The sequence below is a fragment of the Monodon monoceros genome, unplaced genomic scaffold (assembly GCF_005190385.1).
Source record: "Monodon monoceros isolate NGI ecotype Baffin Bay Population unplaced genomic scaffold, NGI_Narwhal_1 Super_Scaffold_18, whole genome shotgun sequence".
NCBI lineage: Eukaryota > Metazoa > Chordata > Mammalia > Artiodactyla > Monodontidae > Monodon > Monodon monoceros.
Genome location: NW_021703774.1, coordinates 107,250,522 through 107,267,447, shown reverse-complemented (window position 1 = coordinate 107,267,447; position 16,926 = coordinate 107,250,522). Strand labels below are relative to the sequence as shown.

The window sequence follows — 16,926 nt, the reverse complement described above, 5'->3', positions numbered from 1 at the left end:
GACTAAAAGCAAAAGTTGCAAATTATTGATGCTAATCTTTGGTTCCCTTTCCCTTGGTACTTCTTTACCTCATTACATTGTACTGTAGTGCTCCACAGGAATTACCTCGGGCTCTGAAATTTTTCTCTTCCATCTTGTAATGGAATTCTTATATATCTAGTCTTTACTATCCTTACTAGGAGAGCCATGTGTTATGAAGTAAATAACTTCTAGGTGTAATGGTAATACCCCACAAAGTAGCTCATTAGAAAACAAAGTTAACCCTGTAAATAACTCATCAATAGAAACTAGTATTATTAGCAGCCTCCTCCTGACCTTAAAAGAACAAATTTGCAACTTACCTTTAATTCTCTAACAGTCTTGCAAATGTATGGCATAAAGTTATGTGAGATGAGTTGCTGGAACAAACACTAAAAATTTTAACCCCTTAAAGATGATGGGAAAATTGTCATTTTGTTCTTAGGTGTTCAAAACAAATTAATATTATACATAGTATATTTAATACCAGTAATTAATCCAAAAACTTTTATACTAAGTATTTTATTGTATGCTGCCACCCGTGTATATAAAATAATTACCCTTGTGAAACAGAAATTCATGAATATTCAGAGAGGTAGACTGACAAAAGTAGAAGTTTGTATAGTATGGCACATGTTATAGAGACAGGCTTTTGTACAGGCTTCAGATTTAGCTTTCCTTTGAATATTCACCGGTTTATGAAAAGTGGTTTAAAAACCTGAAATGAAAAAACAAAAAAAAAACAGTGAATTAGGGTAAAGTATCATAAGAACAATAGCTTTTTTTCTGAATAGCAGTACATCTTACATTACATTTAAGGTATTCATCTGAATGTCAGCTTATAAAATGCTTTCAATTAAACTAAGCCTGTTTAAAAAAGAAAAAAAAAAACAAAACAGACATCACAGGGTTTCTAGGGAAAAAAATGAGAAACAGGATAGAAAATGCCTGTGGTGTAAAATGTAACTTTCTCTTAACCACTCTCAAGTATATATATATATAACTTATGATTTATAACCACTCTCAAGTATATGTAACTTAGGGTTTAGAAATAAACAGACTTAAAGTTTGACTTGCCAATATCATTGCCAAAATACACTCCGGATCCGACTTTTTAAAAAGGTTAATATAAAAATCTCTGAAGTTGAGAAATATCTGAACACCTCTAGGAAATGAGCAATAGTATTGAGGAGAGCAAGATGCAATCCCTTCTATTTACTCACATAAACCTATATACAAAGAGAAATGTGTACATGGATATTGACTATAGTAATGGTTTAACAGCAGAGGACTGGAAGTAGCCTAAATGCAACTCAATAAGCCAATGGATAAATAAACTAAGGTTCATACACATGACAGAATACTATACAGCAATTAAAACGACAAAACAATCTATGGATTAACACAAATCTCAAAAGTAATGCAGTAATAGTTGTTCCTTAAAAATAATACCTATGGTTTAAAACTATAAAACAATAAATATATATAAAAAGTAAAAACAGGGGCATAACAACTTCAGGTTAAGTCATCCATATAGAAAGGTAGGAAGAGTATCTTTTATTTCTTGAAAGTTGGGAACCCTGGCAGTCCAGTGGTTAGGACTTGGAGCTTTCACTGCCAAGTGCCAGGGTTCAATCCCTGATCTGGGAACTGAGATCCCACAAGCCACACAGAGCAACCAAAAAAAAAAAAAAAGGTAAACCATTTAATTCAGAAGAGTAGACACCTGGTTTTTTATACTTAGTTAAAAATTTCTGTTACTTCATTACAAAAATGTGTTACCTCACCACAAAAATCAGTGGTTTTTTATACTTAGTTAAAAATTTCTGTTACTTCATTACAAAAATCTGTTACTTCATCACAAAAATCAGTGGTGAAAAAAACAATGTGTAGCCTCAGTTAATCAGTGCAAATTACAAAAATGAGATAGGCAGAAGAAAGTAGCAAAGAATCTGAGATCTGTTTGGCAAGGGCTCAGCAAAAAAGTACTCTTAAGCTCCAGACGGAATAGCAAAGTTTAATTTGGCAGTTTTCAAGGTTATTACATTTTAAATGTCATTCCTTATTGTTACTTCTGGGAATTTATCTTAAAGAAATGGGTAAAGTATACAATGGGTACCAAGATCTTCGCCTCAGTGTATCCTCAAATTTGGAAACCTCAATATTCGATGAAGTATAATTTAACTTATAGTACAACCACATTTACAAGGACTATTAAATGAGAGCACCAAATCCTAACCTCTAGACCACCAGGGAACTTACAAAGACTATTAAATGAAATAAGAAAATTCAAGTGTAGAAAAAAACTGCATACTATGATCACTATTTTTCAATGATAGTTTTTTTCTCTTAAAAGGGAGTATCTGTTAACAGTGGTTATTTCTAGGTATGTGGATCATGATAACTTCTATTTTAATACCTTGTACTATCTGTTGCTAAATTATCTATGCTTTTAAAAAAATTATATAAATATATATATTTTTAAAAGCTATGAGTATAAAGACTTAAATACAGACTCTTTGCATCCATGCCACTCAGTGTGCCTAGGACAACCAACATCAGCATAACATCCCAGACCTACTTTCAAGTTTGAGAAGAAATGCTTTTACATCCAAATATTCTTTTCCTAGCCAAAAGTGTTTCAAATCATAATATCCACAAAGCTAAGGGCTTATTATACTGCCAGAATTAACAGCCATTATTTTACTTTTAAATCTAGATTCTTATCCCAACCATATTTTAACCTTGAGCAACTCATTAAACACTTGTCTGCAGACTCCTATGAAATGAAACTATTAACAGCCAATTAAGAAGCCAGGCTTAACAGTATTTTAAATGAAAATAAACACTTTGTGAAGAGAATACAAGAGGAACCGTAAAAATATGAAATTTCCCAAAACTGCCATGAAGAATTAATACTGCCAGGAGCAAACGACTTTTAACCTGTTAAATATGAAGGTGCTAGACTTAAAAAGAATTACTTCCCTTAAACTCAAAGGCGGGTTTTTTTTTTTCCTGTGTTTCGAAAATCTTAACCAATTCAACCCATCATTGTATTTACTGGAAACATGTACTTATACAAACTTCCTGGACACTCCCAAGTCTACAAAGTTTAATTAGGGAGGGCACAACTATGTAACATGGTATTTTAGGAAGCAGCTTCCTGCACTTGGAGGAGTCAGAATGTCTGTAGATGGTGTGTGCCATACACAGTCTTTTTTTTTTTGAAGCACTATTTAAGTTTGCTTCTCGTAGGTCAATATGAGTAAATGCTCTGACCAAAGTCCTATGGATTTATGAAGGTAGTACCCTTGGATTACATTTTCAATTATCCACATCATGTTTTCTTGTCACATCTCTTTTGGATTAACATATGTTTTTGCATACACTGACATTTGTTCTGTAAGTTACACGTTAACGTATGCTTTAAACCAGCCCCAAATTTAGTTTCTTAATCCTCTGAAAACCAATCCACTGTCTGCCACCATGAACATATATACTTCATTTCTCTCATTTTATCTTTACCTAACAACAATAAAATTAAAACCTGTTGTTCCCCAGTCCAAATGCCAACACCATGTAAGCTTATTCGGCTATCTCTTCAGTTTCTCTTGCATTCACAACTCCCAATTATTTGCTATGCTGTTCTACTAGATCATCATTAATCCAAATCAGTTGATAGTACTTCAAAAGCCACCACCATGAACACTGCAGATTTTTTTTTAATGTCTAATTTTTTTCTTTAATAATGTGCTGTTATTTACTGATTTATCCTCTTTTTTTTTTGGCCGCACAGCATGTGGGATCTTAGTTTCCAGACCAGGGATCAAACCTGTGCATTGGAAGCACGGAGTCTTAACCACTGGACCAGCCAGGGTAGTCCAATGTCTAAATATTTGCTAGATACACAAAAATTAAACTAGTATTTGGGGGCACCAGAATACACCATTAGGCCAATGCTATAAAAGGTAACATGACTTGTCACAGCAGTGAAATTTTCTAGTAACTCCTATATCCTCTTTATGGTTATTAAATCCTCTACTTAATCCTTTATGGTAAAATAGAAACAGTGAGTCTTTATGACTACTAAATCAGCAAATTTCATCAATCCTCACAAAACAAAGACTGGAAACTCTAATAAGTGCCAAACAAAAGTGTATGGGATGATTTTGCTCAACTTATAAGTGCTGCAAAGAAAGAGACCTGACTAGTTATCCCTACTGTGTGGGGCTTTGTTGTTTTCATTTAAGGAAACTTACCTTGCAAAGATTCATTTTACTACAAAAAGGAACAGACTTTCTGAGGTCTGAAGGGATTTGTACTTGAAGATACTCCAGTCAGCAGGGGGTCATGTTGAGCATTCTGCAGACAGAATTGTTTCAAATCTGCAGCTGCCTGCGAAACCTGTATATAACAAAGGGTGGGGGAAGTGGGTGGGAGGTGGTGACAATGTTTTAATTAAGTTTTTCTCAAATCTTCAAAAATACCTGCCAATAAACACTTATCTTAACTCAAAAAAGAAATATACTAATTGAAGCTCAACAGTCATATACTTATACTTAAAACACTGCTTGTAAATAAGTATGAACAGTACAATTCTGCTTATTTGTAAAGCACAGCACATCCTGCTAGTTTATTAATAAATAGGTTGTTCTACTGTAACCTTGAGGGTACTCAACATCTTGTCTTTTATTAAAAGCAGTACACAGGATATTATAGGTTAAAAAGTGTTAAAATGCTAGTAAACTATCACTCTGTCTTGAAAGCAGTATGGGAAATGGGAAAATGCTACTCTGAGTGAAGATCATGTTCAAAATCTGAACCATTCAATTTATTGTTTTGGTATATGTACCATCAGCTGTTTAATGTTACAAAACTGGACAGTGACAGTTTCTGCTCAGGGTCATGTGACTGAAAGGCTGATTAGCAAACTTCAGTTTATTTTAACAACTTTACCAAGCAGCCTGCCTTTGTGAAACTGTGTATGCCTTAAATGTGATTTAATAATTTTCATATATGTATGCAAAGCCATTTAAACAGGACTTAGGAACTTCTGTGGCTTCATAGTTAAAATAACTTTATATCATGTATCACTTAAACATCTACTATTTGTATATATTCTGGTAAGGTGTGATACAGGACACCAAAACAATAAACTGAATAGTTCAGATATATAACATGAATGACTAAAGGATGCCTCAAATACATACAATATCCTAACTCTTGAATTGAGGTTTAAGATGGAGAAGATAATCATTTATTTTATTGTTTTAACTTCCCTTAAGGAGGGTGAGAACAGGTGTCCAGTCTGGCTGGGTAATATTTAGCCTTTGAAAGGGAGCTTAGGGCATCACAAATGCTCTCTACAAAGAACTTCTGCACATGACAGCTGTACCCCAGACATTAACCTGATAAAAGGATCCATCATCATGAGATGAATCTAAACTCTTATTGGAATCTAATTTATATGTTTGGCTTATATACCAATCCAGGGTAATGAGTTCCATGAATTTATTTAGCAACTGTGTGAGTAAACAGTTTATAAATTCCTGGTACCAAGTACTATAACAAATGGGTACCCTGCTCCCCTAAAAGGTGTAGCTACAGTGGGGGAATGGTGGTATAATTTTTCACTGTTGTATAACATGGTTTCATTCATTCACATTAACCAGCAGTAAAGAATGTGTTAATTATCTGCCTAAAGTGTAGGTAGGCGCCAGCTTAACTCCCTTTCACAAACTTCTCATCACCTCTATGTGCCAAATAAAATTTTAGGGACTGAGAATATGTAAGAACAGCCAGATCCCTGCTGTCATGGAGCTAACAGTTCAGATGAAAAGAGACAAGGTGCTCTGCAGAAAAACAAGTGTTTTTTTAGATCAGGACCTAAGAGAAAGTGTCTTTGAGGAGGTGACATTTAAATTGAGATCTCAGTGACAAGAGATCCAGCCAAGTGACCATCAGTGAGAAAATGATCAGTGACAATTCCAATCAGTGGGAAAATGGACACAAAGGCTTAAAACTCTAACAAGCTTCTAGCCCCTATGGCACTGTAATAATCACCATCCAGGAGGCTGAAACCCTATAATCCTGGCATCATAATCAGCGCCCTCTTTCAAAAGTGCCCTGGGTTAAGTGTATGGTTACCCAACAGTGGGAGAGTCTGTCAAGCATTTGTGATAATTTCTATCAACTACTCAAACATAAAGGTTTAAAAAGTAAAGCTGTGGTAATTCGAAAGTAAAATATCACTACAAAAGCATCTAGCATAGAGTCATGGGTAAAACAGAAGCACAAAATGAAATCGAACTAACCACACTTTGCAACATGTCTAATGAAAAGCTCATTTAAAGTCTCAAGGTGTAATGCCTCCTCTCCTTGTTACACACAGCCCTGGCATCAGACAAACAGATTTCTAAATAAAACCAAATCACTTGTGGTGCCTTTAATGATTCCGACGAAAACCCTCCTAAGAATAGGAGGAAGGCATCATGCTGGGGAGTTATTGGAGGGGCTAGAGTTTTCATGGTAAAGCGTGAGCCTGAGGACTTCAACTCATTTTCTTTGGAGATTAGGGCTAAATACCCCTACTTAACACTTTCTGCTTTCAATCAGCATTTTTCCCCTCCCCGCATTTTTTTCTTTCCCGGGCCACTCCGATCCATGATAAAGACACGCCTGAATGATAAGATAGTGATTTCAAAGTTAAATCCAGCCAAGACTAACCATAAATCACTGGAATGAGGTAAGAATCTGGAGATTAGAGAAATGGATTCGAGACAGCAATGGAGTTTACAACACTTAAAGGACAGGAAGAGGAGAATCCCACCCCAAGACTCATGGGAATTTCCCTTCCCTCCCGAGATGACCACAACTGAGTAAACTAGGTCCCTGACATTTCTACTTAAGGAAATGGGTAAATAGGAGACCATCTTACTCCACAAAACATTTCAGGGGGAAGTAAAAACTAGCCTAATGAGTACAGAATCAAATCATCTTGGAAACTGGCTTTTTCTTTCAACAGAGTGCATGCTTTATACTCTTCTCTGTTTCTTTTTTAATTACAAGTGTTTCACACGTAAACTGACCCGCACCAGAAAGAAGCCAATCCACGCAGGATTTAAAAAATCAGGGAACTCGAAATAGCACTTGAACGTCAGGTTGTCATATCACCAGACACAAAAGGCCTTTTCCCCAAAGTAAATACCCCAGGACAAGATCAATGCTAAACAGATGCCAAAATAAATAAAACTGGTCCACCCTAATTACTTTTTCGGGTACGCGCGGACCAGTAGATATACCCAAAGTCACAACACAGCAAACGGTGCCAAACAGATACGAAATGCACGCTTTGTACGAGGCTGTACAGGGCACCAGTGGTAACCTTAGACATGGCGAACGTTTCCAAAACAGGCTTCTTTAAAGTTATGCAAGAATTCGTTTTCAAGTGTGTGTTCGGTGAATGAGAGGAGCTGGAAGTAAGACTCTACTACTGAAGGGAGTGGATTTGGGAAAGCTCTGAAATGCAAAGAAAAAATACTTCTGAATCAAAAGTCGGATAAAACCCCGTCGGGTGACAAAAAACAGAAGAGCTGGTCGAGAGGGCCGGGAAGGGTGCGGACTGCGCGCGGAGGAACAGCTGTCGGCGAGCACGGCCGCGGAGTCACTACGGAGGGAGGGAGACCGAGAGGAGGACCGGAATGCGGAAAGCCGCTGTACAAGCCAGGGCCAGCTCGCCTTGAAAAGTCTTGGGGCGGAAGGGCACACTAACCTGCCCCCCAAACCACAGCGCCGACCCGCGCCGCTACTTTTCTAAAGCTGGCCGCAGAGATCGCCGCCGTCGCCGCCGAGAGCGCGTCCTCCCTAGGGGTGGCGAGAGCCGGACGCGAGCCTCGCCCGCCGCGCCAGCTCGCCTGCCGGATCCCCCCCGCCACCTCCCCCGCCCTCCCCTCCCCCTCAGCCGCCCGCCCCCGCTCACCTTCACGCGGTTGAGCCCGGCCTCCAGCCGGAGTTGTTGAACCACTTTCTTCATAGCGGCGACGCTGGAGGAACCAGACATGGCGCACGCGAGAGCTGGGCAGATCGGCAATCCGTCGGTGGATCGGTGGTAGGTCCGCAGTGCCAGACGGCGGGACGGCGGGGCGGCGGGTCTGCTGAGCAGGGGGCGGGGCTCGGAACTTTGTCTCTAAGTTTCCGGTTCTTTGCCCCGTGGCTCCACCCGCGGCGCGCATGCGCGCCCTTCTCCGCCTTCTGTTTCAGCTCCTCACTCGGGCGGGAGCCCGAGCCTCAGTGGGGTGAGGGGAGAGCTGGGAGCGAGAAGGGGCGGAGCGGATGGTGGGCGCGGCAGCTGTGGGATGCTAACGCGACCAGACACCCATCCTCTCCGCTCTCCCTCTCTGGAGAGGACGATTTGGTAGAGGTAAGGAAAGAGCTTGTCGTTATCCTCCAAGACCCGAGGGGACCGGTGAGAGAAGTCAGATATTGAGGGACTTTGTAAAAGGCCTGGTGGCGGGACGACGAGGCGGTTCCTGTTTTCCTGACGGAGTTGGCGGCAGAGGTTGAGGGAAGGGAAGGGGAGAGCCTTACCGAGGCGTTAGAGCTAGAAATACGGGCTTGAGTCACTGCCACCCTTTCCCCTTAGAGACGCATCCCTAAGTGACCCAAGTTTGTCTAACGGGCGGCCCATCCGCAGCCCGCTTCCCCATCGTCGGACCCCGATAGGAGTAGATGCAAGGTTAGGGACCTCAACAGCAAAAGAAATTTAACTCTTCTCTTTAGTGCTTAGCTATAAACATGAATTACCTATGTATCTCCTCAGCCGGCATCTCACTACTGGTTCAATCAGTCATTCTCTCTAGTCTTTATCTCTTTTTCTGTTGTGGTTTACAAATAATTACAGCTTTCTCATAACATGGGCTTGCTTCATGGATATGATACTGCTTCATGACTTCCCTTTATACATTCATTTTGCTTCAGTATCTACTAACTACATACTTGAATCTTGAGTTCTTCTCCCAATTTTAAGTCCTAAGGGCTCATCTATACATGCCAGGCCACTTTGTCTCTGGCCAGCCAGGATTTGGTCTTTAGTATTGATACAGTCAGTAATGACAAAGGGAATTGTAGCTCAAAACACGGCTTGTTTGCTGTTCCTTTAGAAGGAATACTATAGGGGGGCAGTTTAATTTAGGATAATAGTAAAGCAGGTCTTGATTGCTCTATCTTGAGTTCACTGAATGAAAAATTTGTTCTGAGTTAGAATATCAAGTTTTTAATGCATCCAGAAAAATTGAAAGTTGTAGTCTCCCAGTTGGCATACTAGTTAATGAATGCCAGTATGCTGTATTTAATATAGATTATTACCATTAATTCTTATCTAATAAAGAAGTTGAGTTGTGCTTTGTTAGGTTCATAATTGAGACTAATAGTAGTACAATGTCAGAAAGAGCCTTTGGATAGATACAGAAATAGAAATATTTAATGTTTCCTTAAAGTACTAATGTATTTAAAATAGCGTTTGAGATGGTTAAAATGACAAATCACATTTTGTTTTAATTGTTGTAAAAAATTTATATAGGAAGTAATATGTGGAAATAATTTGATTTGAAAGATTGTGTGTCCCAGAATATAATCTTTTAATTTTGATACCATTAGAACAATTAGTGGAGTCTGATAGGATTTCATAGAGACGTAATCAGTACTAGATCACAGGAATTTTAAGTTGTGTCAGATTTAAATCACTATCTTAACATAAAGCAAAGCTTTGGAATCTTTTTGTTTTTTTTAAGAGAAAGAAGCACACTCCATAGACAGTGTGGGCTATCTCAGAAGATGAAAGGCACCAGGGTATGGGGGTTGTCAGTTTTTATAGGAGTGGGTAATTTCGTAGGCTAATGAGTGGGAGGAGTATTCTAGCTGTTTTGGGGGAGGGGTGAGGATTTCCAGGAATTGAGCCATGGCCCACTTTTTTTTTTTTTTTTTGCGGTACGCGGGCCTCCCCCATTGTGGAGCACAGGCTCCGGGCGCGCAGGCTCAGTGGCCATGGCTCACGGGCCCAGCCGCTCCACGGCATGTGGGATCTTCCCGGACCGGGGCACAAACCCGTGTCGCCTGCATCGGCAGGCGGACTCTCAACCACTGCGCCACCAGGGAAGCCCGACCCAATCTTCTTGAAGAGGAAGTACTTTTGTAACAGCATCAGAGTACAAGGATAACTGTCTATAAATGACAAGACTTAAAAGGCATGGTTAAACATCTGATTACAGTGTAATCCATAAAGAAGCGACAGACAACATTTTAAGATGACAGCTAGAACTATAGCATTATACCAGGACATATCCAAATTCCAGAAACTATATAATTTTTAGAATGTCTGTGTTAATAACATTCATCTATACAGTATATCTTAAGTAGGTTAATCGCTCGTGTGATAATGCTCTCTATGTAATTTAACATACCAAATAATACTGGTTAAATATTTCTCTCTGAGATGCCTCAGGGGCCCTCCAAAACATCCCAAAGTTAGCTGAAAGTCAAAAGAACTTTGATTAAAATTTGATATTTGGGAAGTTTCTCAAAAAGTTTCAACACTTGATCAAATAAGGTCATTGGTCACTGTGAGACAATACTTATTTGTTAACCAAAGTTACAAGAGATCTCAAAAGCAAATACAGATCACTTAAAGGCAAAGAAACTCACACAATATGTTATCAGAAACGGCATTCCAGGGCCTTCCCTGGTGGCACAGTGGTTAAGAATCCGTCTGCCAATGCAGGGGACACGAATTTGAGCCCTGGTCCGGGAAGATCCCACATGCCGCGGAGCAACTAAGCTCATGCACCACAACTACTGAGCCTGCGCTCTAGAGCCCACGAGCCGCAACTACTGAGTCCACACACCACAACTACTAAAGCCCGCGTGCCCAGAGCCCGTGCTCCGCAACAAGAGAAGCCACCGCAATGAGAAGCCCGCGCACCGCAACAAAGACTAGACCCCGCTCGCTGCAACTAGAGAAAGCCCGCACGCAGCAACGAAGACCCAATGCAGCCAAAAATAAGTACATAAAATAAATAAATGTATTAAAAAAAACAGTATTCCAAGAAAACCTTGTTCTTGGGACTTCCCTGGTGGCTCATTTGTTGAGAATCCTCCTGCCAACGCAGGGGACATGGGTCTAATTCCCTGGTCTGGGAAGATCCCATGTGCCGCGGAGCAACTAAGCCACAACTACTGAGCCCGTGTACCTAGAGCCCATGCTCCGCAGCAAGCGAAGCCCGTGCACCACAACAAAAAGTAGCCGCGGCTCAATGCCACTAGCGAAAGCCCACGTGCAGCAATGAAGACCCAATGCAACCCAAAATAAATAAATAAATAACTTTTTTTTTTTTTTGAAAAGGAAAAGCTTGTTCTCTTAATGGAAAGAGAAACCAAATCCAAGACTTAGCTTACTCCCAACAAAATCCATTTACCCACCTAAATTCAATCCCATCTTAGGAAATCCTGATCATGCGTAACTCTTCAGTATTTTTTCATCCTCACGCCTTCTTCTTTTTTTTTAATTTATTTTATTTATTTTTGCTGTGTTGGGTCTTCATTTCTGTGCGAGGGCTTTCTCTAGTTGTGGCAAGTGGGGGCCACTCTTCACCGCGGTGTGCGGGCCTCTCACTATCGCGGCCTCTCTTGTTGCTGAGCACAGGCTCCAGACGCACAGGCTCATTAGTTGTGGCTCACGGGCCTAGTTGCTCTGCGGCATGTGGGATCCTCCCAGACCAGGGCTCGAACCCGTGTCCCCTGCATTAGCAGGCAGATTCTCAACCACTGTGCCACCAGGGAAGCCCCCTCACGCCTTCTTTTACTGAAGACACATATCTAACTTTGCTTAAAAATCTTTCCACATTGGGTTACTTTTCTTACTGACAAATTTGCAATAGATATAATAAAGTCTAGTAAACCTAAGTACAACAGAAATATTGTACAATATTATACTTAACATTGATGACTCTAAAGACGTGTCTATATTAATGAAGCCAACAAGCTTAAGCCACCTTTAATACCAGATATCAATTTAGTACTGAATATTTTCCAGTACTACTGGGGCTACTCTTTGTTGCAGTGCATGGGCTTCTCATTGCGATGGCTTTTCTTGTTGCAGAGCATGGGCTCTAGGCACGTGGGCTTCAGTAGTTGCGGCACGTGTGCTCAGTAGTTGTGGCTCGCGGGCTCTAGAGCGCAGGCTCAGTAGTTGCGTCGCACGGGCTTAGTTGCTCCTCGGCATGTGGGATCTTCCCAGACCAGGGCTCAAACTTGTGTTCCCTGCATTGGCAGACGGATTCATAACCACTGCGCCACCAGGTGAAATTCATTCTGGCCAGATTATTTTCTATTTCTGAGTATATAAGCGCTAATTTCCTTTAAGTCAGTGAAATAGAGCTCTTTTACTAATTACTTTTCGGCAATACCATACATCTAAGACACACATAGATACGTACGAACACACAAACAAACACAGAGACCTCATTGTTCCCATTCCAGAATTTCAGCCGTGAGCCAGGTACAGCAATGTAAAACCCATCAGTCTGCAAACGAGGTTGGATTAAAATTGGGTTTCTGGCAGATGTAACAAATCAAGCTCACTTGTCTAGATGGCTAAACCCTTGTTAATAATATTTATGGAGAAGATGCTTAAGATTTTTATTTGTCCTTGACAAGTTCCAATTTACCCCCTTTTTCAAAATCTGCATTTTAAAAAGATGGCAGAGATTAGGGTTCCTGGAGAAAACCAGGTCAGATATTTGCATCTCAAAGGCACAGGCAAGTTCCTCCTAGGATGACTGTTTCCCCTTTAATACTTACAAGTCTCTTAGGATAAATAGGGAAGCTTTTGGGAGTGATAAAAGGATTGGTGGGCTTTGGATTATTTTTGGAGCCATACCTCTGATTCTGTAGAGACCAGATTTGTAAAACAAGGATAGTTTTGGTTTTTTTTTTTTTCTTTTTTTAAATAATTGGGTGGCTACCTCAATGATACTGAAAGACCGATATACCTATTAACCTATGTTGGAATGTTTTACTTTCCTCATTTAGCTTAGGGGAGAACGCCTCCCCCAAAATTTCTATGAGGTACGGTTAGCTTAGACCAGTGGCTTCCCATTTTGGTGCGCTATTTACAACACTTTTGGGAATCCTCCCTAGGTTTAAGAAATTTTTTAATTATAGCCCTCAGTCAGGCCTTTGATTGGAGGAGGCTTGCCTACAGCCTCATGTGATCTCATATTTAAAGGTAGCCAGACAATTTTCTTTCTTTTCTCCATTCCATTCCTATCCTGCAGGCACCCTCAGCTTGAATTTTAAGTTTTGTCAGATTTAAATCACTATCTTAATATAAAGCAAAGCTTTGGAATCTTGAAAAAACTTCTCTACTATTGGTATTATAGTATATCCCTAAGGATTGCCCCACTTTGATAATTCTTTTTTAGAGTAATAATTCTGCTACCTTATTTTTTAACTTTTATTATATATTTATATACTTTAAATTTTGTTGTGTATTCTTGTAAACTGTCATACATTTTCTGAGGGAAAACACAAGAAATACTACACAAACATAGGTACACAAACCTGATATACTCAAAGACTGATATTTTCATCTGGAATAATTGTTCACATTTATTATTATTGAGGTATCCAAGGCCAGGAAGAAATGTAAAGGGTAAAACAATTTTCATCATTTTACAGCATTTGTATAAGTTTAGTCTTTCTACTTCCAAAAGTATATTTCTGCTTTGTGTAAAACACTATATATATTTAACCTTAATTTTTGACCAAGAGAAAATGAATTGTTTAGAATAGTAAAAAATGTTCTAGTCACAAGTCTATTATAATTTACCACTTTACCACTTTACTTAGTTGTATGGGATATATGTTCATTTCATTGCAGTTACCAGCCCTACTTACTAGTAGTATATCTTTTTGAATTATTATAATAAGATTGTATACTTATCAAGTTTTCATTTTGAGTCTAAAGCCTTTTGTGTTTTTCTGTTTATTTTTTGAATGAATCAGAGACCAGAAATGAGTGGAATGCTATCTTAAACAAGCCAAAAATCTGTTATAACCTTTATTAAATACTACTTCAATGAAGAAAGATTAAAAAACCCTACAAAATTCCAACTGATAATTACCCCATTCAGACGTTGGTGAATATGTCCCTCAGTCCAAGTCGACCTTCCTCATCAGAGGTAAGAAATCTTTTTTACACTAAAATATAAGAAAAACCTGCTTATCATTGGTTTTGAAAAGTTTTGATAAAGCAAAAATATGGATTATATAAAGTATTAGATACCAACACCACTGTGAACCCAACTTTGTGTATCCCAGTACTTGATTACAGTTCTTGTATCTCTAAGGACCCCAATTATTCTGGGATCTCCAATGCATTGATCCTATCACCTTTTTTTGTTTGTTTATTCCTCTTCTCAGGATGCCTTCCGTGGCTGGCTTAAATATCACGGAGCACTCTTTTGGGGTTTTTTTGGAATTTTTGAATTTTATTTTATTTTTTTATACAGCAGGTTCTTATTAGTTAGCTATTTTATACATATTAGTGTATACATGTCAATCCCAATCTCCCAGTTCATCCCACCCCCACCCCTACCCCCCACCACTTTCCCCCTTTGGTGTCCATACGTTTGTTCTCTACATCTTTGTCTCTATTTCTGCCCTGCAAATTCATGGAGCATTCTTGATCACTCTCTTGCACATACTTTTGACTCCTTGCCCTCTCTCATTTCACTGTAGTCCTTGACAAAACAAAAACCCTGCTTAATCTTCTTCACCTATTCTTCATATGTACCTACAGTGGAACATGGCTGGAGAAAAATATACCAGCATAGGACTATTCTCATTTTAAATTAATGACCATGAATCTCAAGTGGAACTTTTTGCTAGTAGGCAATAAGACTATCTCCCACTCACTCATTCACTCTTCCACTATTCTAGATAACTATTTCATACCTTCTTAAACCCCCAATACCTTCTTCTCATTTTCACTTTAAATCAACTCCAGTCAAGCTTTCACTCTACTATTCCACCAAAACTGCTCTGTTAAATTCACCTCTACATTACTAAATCTATTGCTTAATTCTTATTCCACATAGGCTTGATCTGTGTGTGCACAGCAGTTGACACTGTTGATCACTCTGTCTTCCTTGACATAATTCCTTCACTTGGCTTTTAGCATACACATTATCTTGGTTTTCCTTCTACATTCCTTGTTATTCATTTTCAGTCTTCTTTTTTGTGTCTTTTTCTTCTTCCTGTTCCCTTGATATTGGGGAATTTCAGGGGTCAGCTCTTTGCTCTCTTCTCAAGCTGCCTAGTTGGAATCTCCGCTTGGATAACCAATAGACAGCTGAAACTCAGTATGTCTGAAACTGAACTACAGTTCTCCCCGCAGCCCAAACCCATACTAACCATGACCTTACCCATCTCAGTTGACGGCAAATCCATCCTTTCGATATCTGAGGCCAAATACCTTGGAGTCATACATCACACCTTACTCAAACTTCACTTCTTGGACTCTAGCTTCAAATTATATACAAAATCTGACCACTTCCCATCACCTATATTGCTAGCATGTTAGTCTGAGCCACTATCACCTCACACTTGAAATATTCAAATAACTCTATAACAGGTTCCATTTTCTTGTCCCTTATAGTCTATTCTATTATCCCTTTAATAATTATTAAATATACAAATATTTGGGAGTAGAGCATTATGTATGCCCAAATGTGAAGTAATATGTAATACAGGGTATTATGAAGTGTACTTACCCCAGTTGATTAACACGTGTCAATTGAGGGCTATAAAGTCAACTGTTTACAGGAGAGAGAAGGATTGGAGAAATAAGTTAAATGACACCTTAGGAGTTAATAAGGTAAATTCAGAATGCAGAACAGCCTGTTAAACAATTGGTCCAGTCTCTTTAAAAAGTGCCATGAAGAGAAAAAAAGGCAGGTCTGGAATACTCTTCCAAATTAAGCTTTTTAAAAGTTGTGACAAAGGGGAGAAGGAGAGAGGGAAGGACAAATTAGGAGTACGGGATTAATAGATACACACTAGTATACATAAGATAAATAAGCAACAAGGATTACTGTATAGCACAGGGAATTATATTCAGTGTCTTACAATAACCTATAATGGAATATAATCTGAAAGAAAATAACTGAATCACTTTGCTGTATACCTGAAACTAACACAAATTGTAAATCAACTATACTTCAATTAAAAAAAAAAAGACGTAACAACCAAATGCAATATGTTATCCTTGATTGAATTCTAGATTGAAAAAACATTCTGAGGACAGTTGGACAGTTGGCAAAATTTGTATATGGACTAGATATTAGTTGACATTAAGGAATTGTTAATTTTCTTAGATTTGTATCCGGACTATTCTATTTAAAACTGAAAACTACTCCCTCTTTTATCTTCCCAATTTCCTTGCCCTGCTCTACTTATTCTCTTTTCCCAGTACTGCCCACTTTCTGATTTGCTATATCACTTACCAGTGTTTTATATTTAATGTTTATTGTCTATGTCCTTCACAGGACTGAGACTAGTCTGAGGAAAATGAATCACTTGCCTTTGGTGCAAAACTTAAGCAGGCACCAAAAAATTAAGTAATTAAGATAAATATTTTAATAAAAGATTTTTAAAATGAAAAATTAATGCAAATAGCTGTGACAAGATATCAACATTTTAAATAGAAACAGGATCTAATAATGCTATGCCTAGCCATTTTGGAGCCTGAGGCAAAAGGCAAAATATGTGCCCGTCTGTATACCTTTTAATGTATATTTATTATTTATTTATTTATTGTAAAATAGTTATTTTTATTTTTACTTATTTAAAATA

The 16,926-nt window shown here is 38.8% G+C and overlaps 2 protein-coding genes across 2 annotated transcripts in view; one reads left to right on the top strand and one right to left on the bottom strand.

Annotated features, from left to right (window-relative positions):
* Positions 1-526: 526 nt before the first annotated feature.
* GNG5 (G protein subunit gamma 5) lies at positions 527-8,175 on the bottom strand. Its single transcript, XM_029229890.1, has 3 exons — positions 7,997-8,175; positions 4,278-4,422; positions 527-736 (listed from the first exon to the last, which is right to left on the bottom strand). Exons 1-2 carry the CDS (start codon positions 8,075-8,077, stop codon positions 4,297-4,299), a joined length of 207 nt encoding a protein of 68 aa, XP_029085723.1. The 5' UTR covers positions 8,078-8,175; the 3' UTR covers positions 527-736; positions 4,278-4,296.
* The window catches only part of SPATA1 (spermatogenesis associated 1), a 36,930-nt gene continuing 28,079 nt past the window's right edge, over positions 8,076-16,926 (top strand). Inside the window, exons 1-3 of the mRNA XM_029226988.1 lie at positions 8,076-8,122; positions 8,660-8,752; positions 14,156-14,252. Coding sequence (XP_029082821.1) covers positions 8,076-8,122; positions 8,660-8,752; positions 14,156-14,252 — 237 coding nt within the window. The remainder of the gene's footprint in view (positions 8,123-8,659; positions 8,753-14,155; positions 14,253-16,926) is intronic.

What these genes read in the sequence shown, in the direction of transcription:
- GNG5 (XM_029229890.1), bottom strand. Translation starts at nt 8,077, where the DNA reads ATGTCTGGTTCCTCCAGCGTCGCCGCTATGAAGAAAGTGGTTCAACAA. An exon ending in CCGGGCTCAACCGCGTGAAG is followed by an intron (nt 4,423 to 7,996) that starts GTGAGCGGGGGC and finishes TGTTATATACAG; the next exon opens with GTTTCGCAGGCAGCTGCAGA.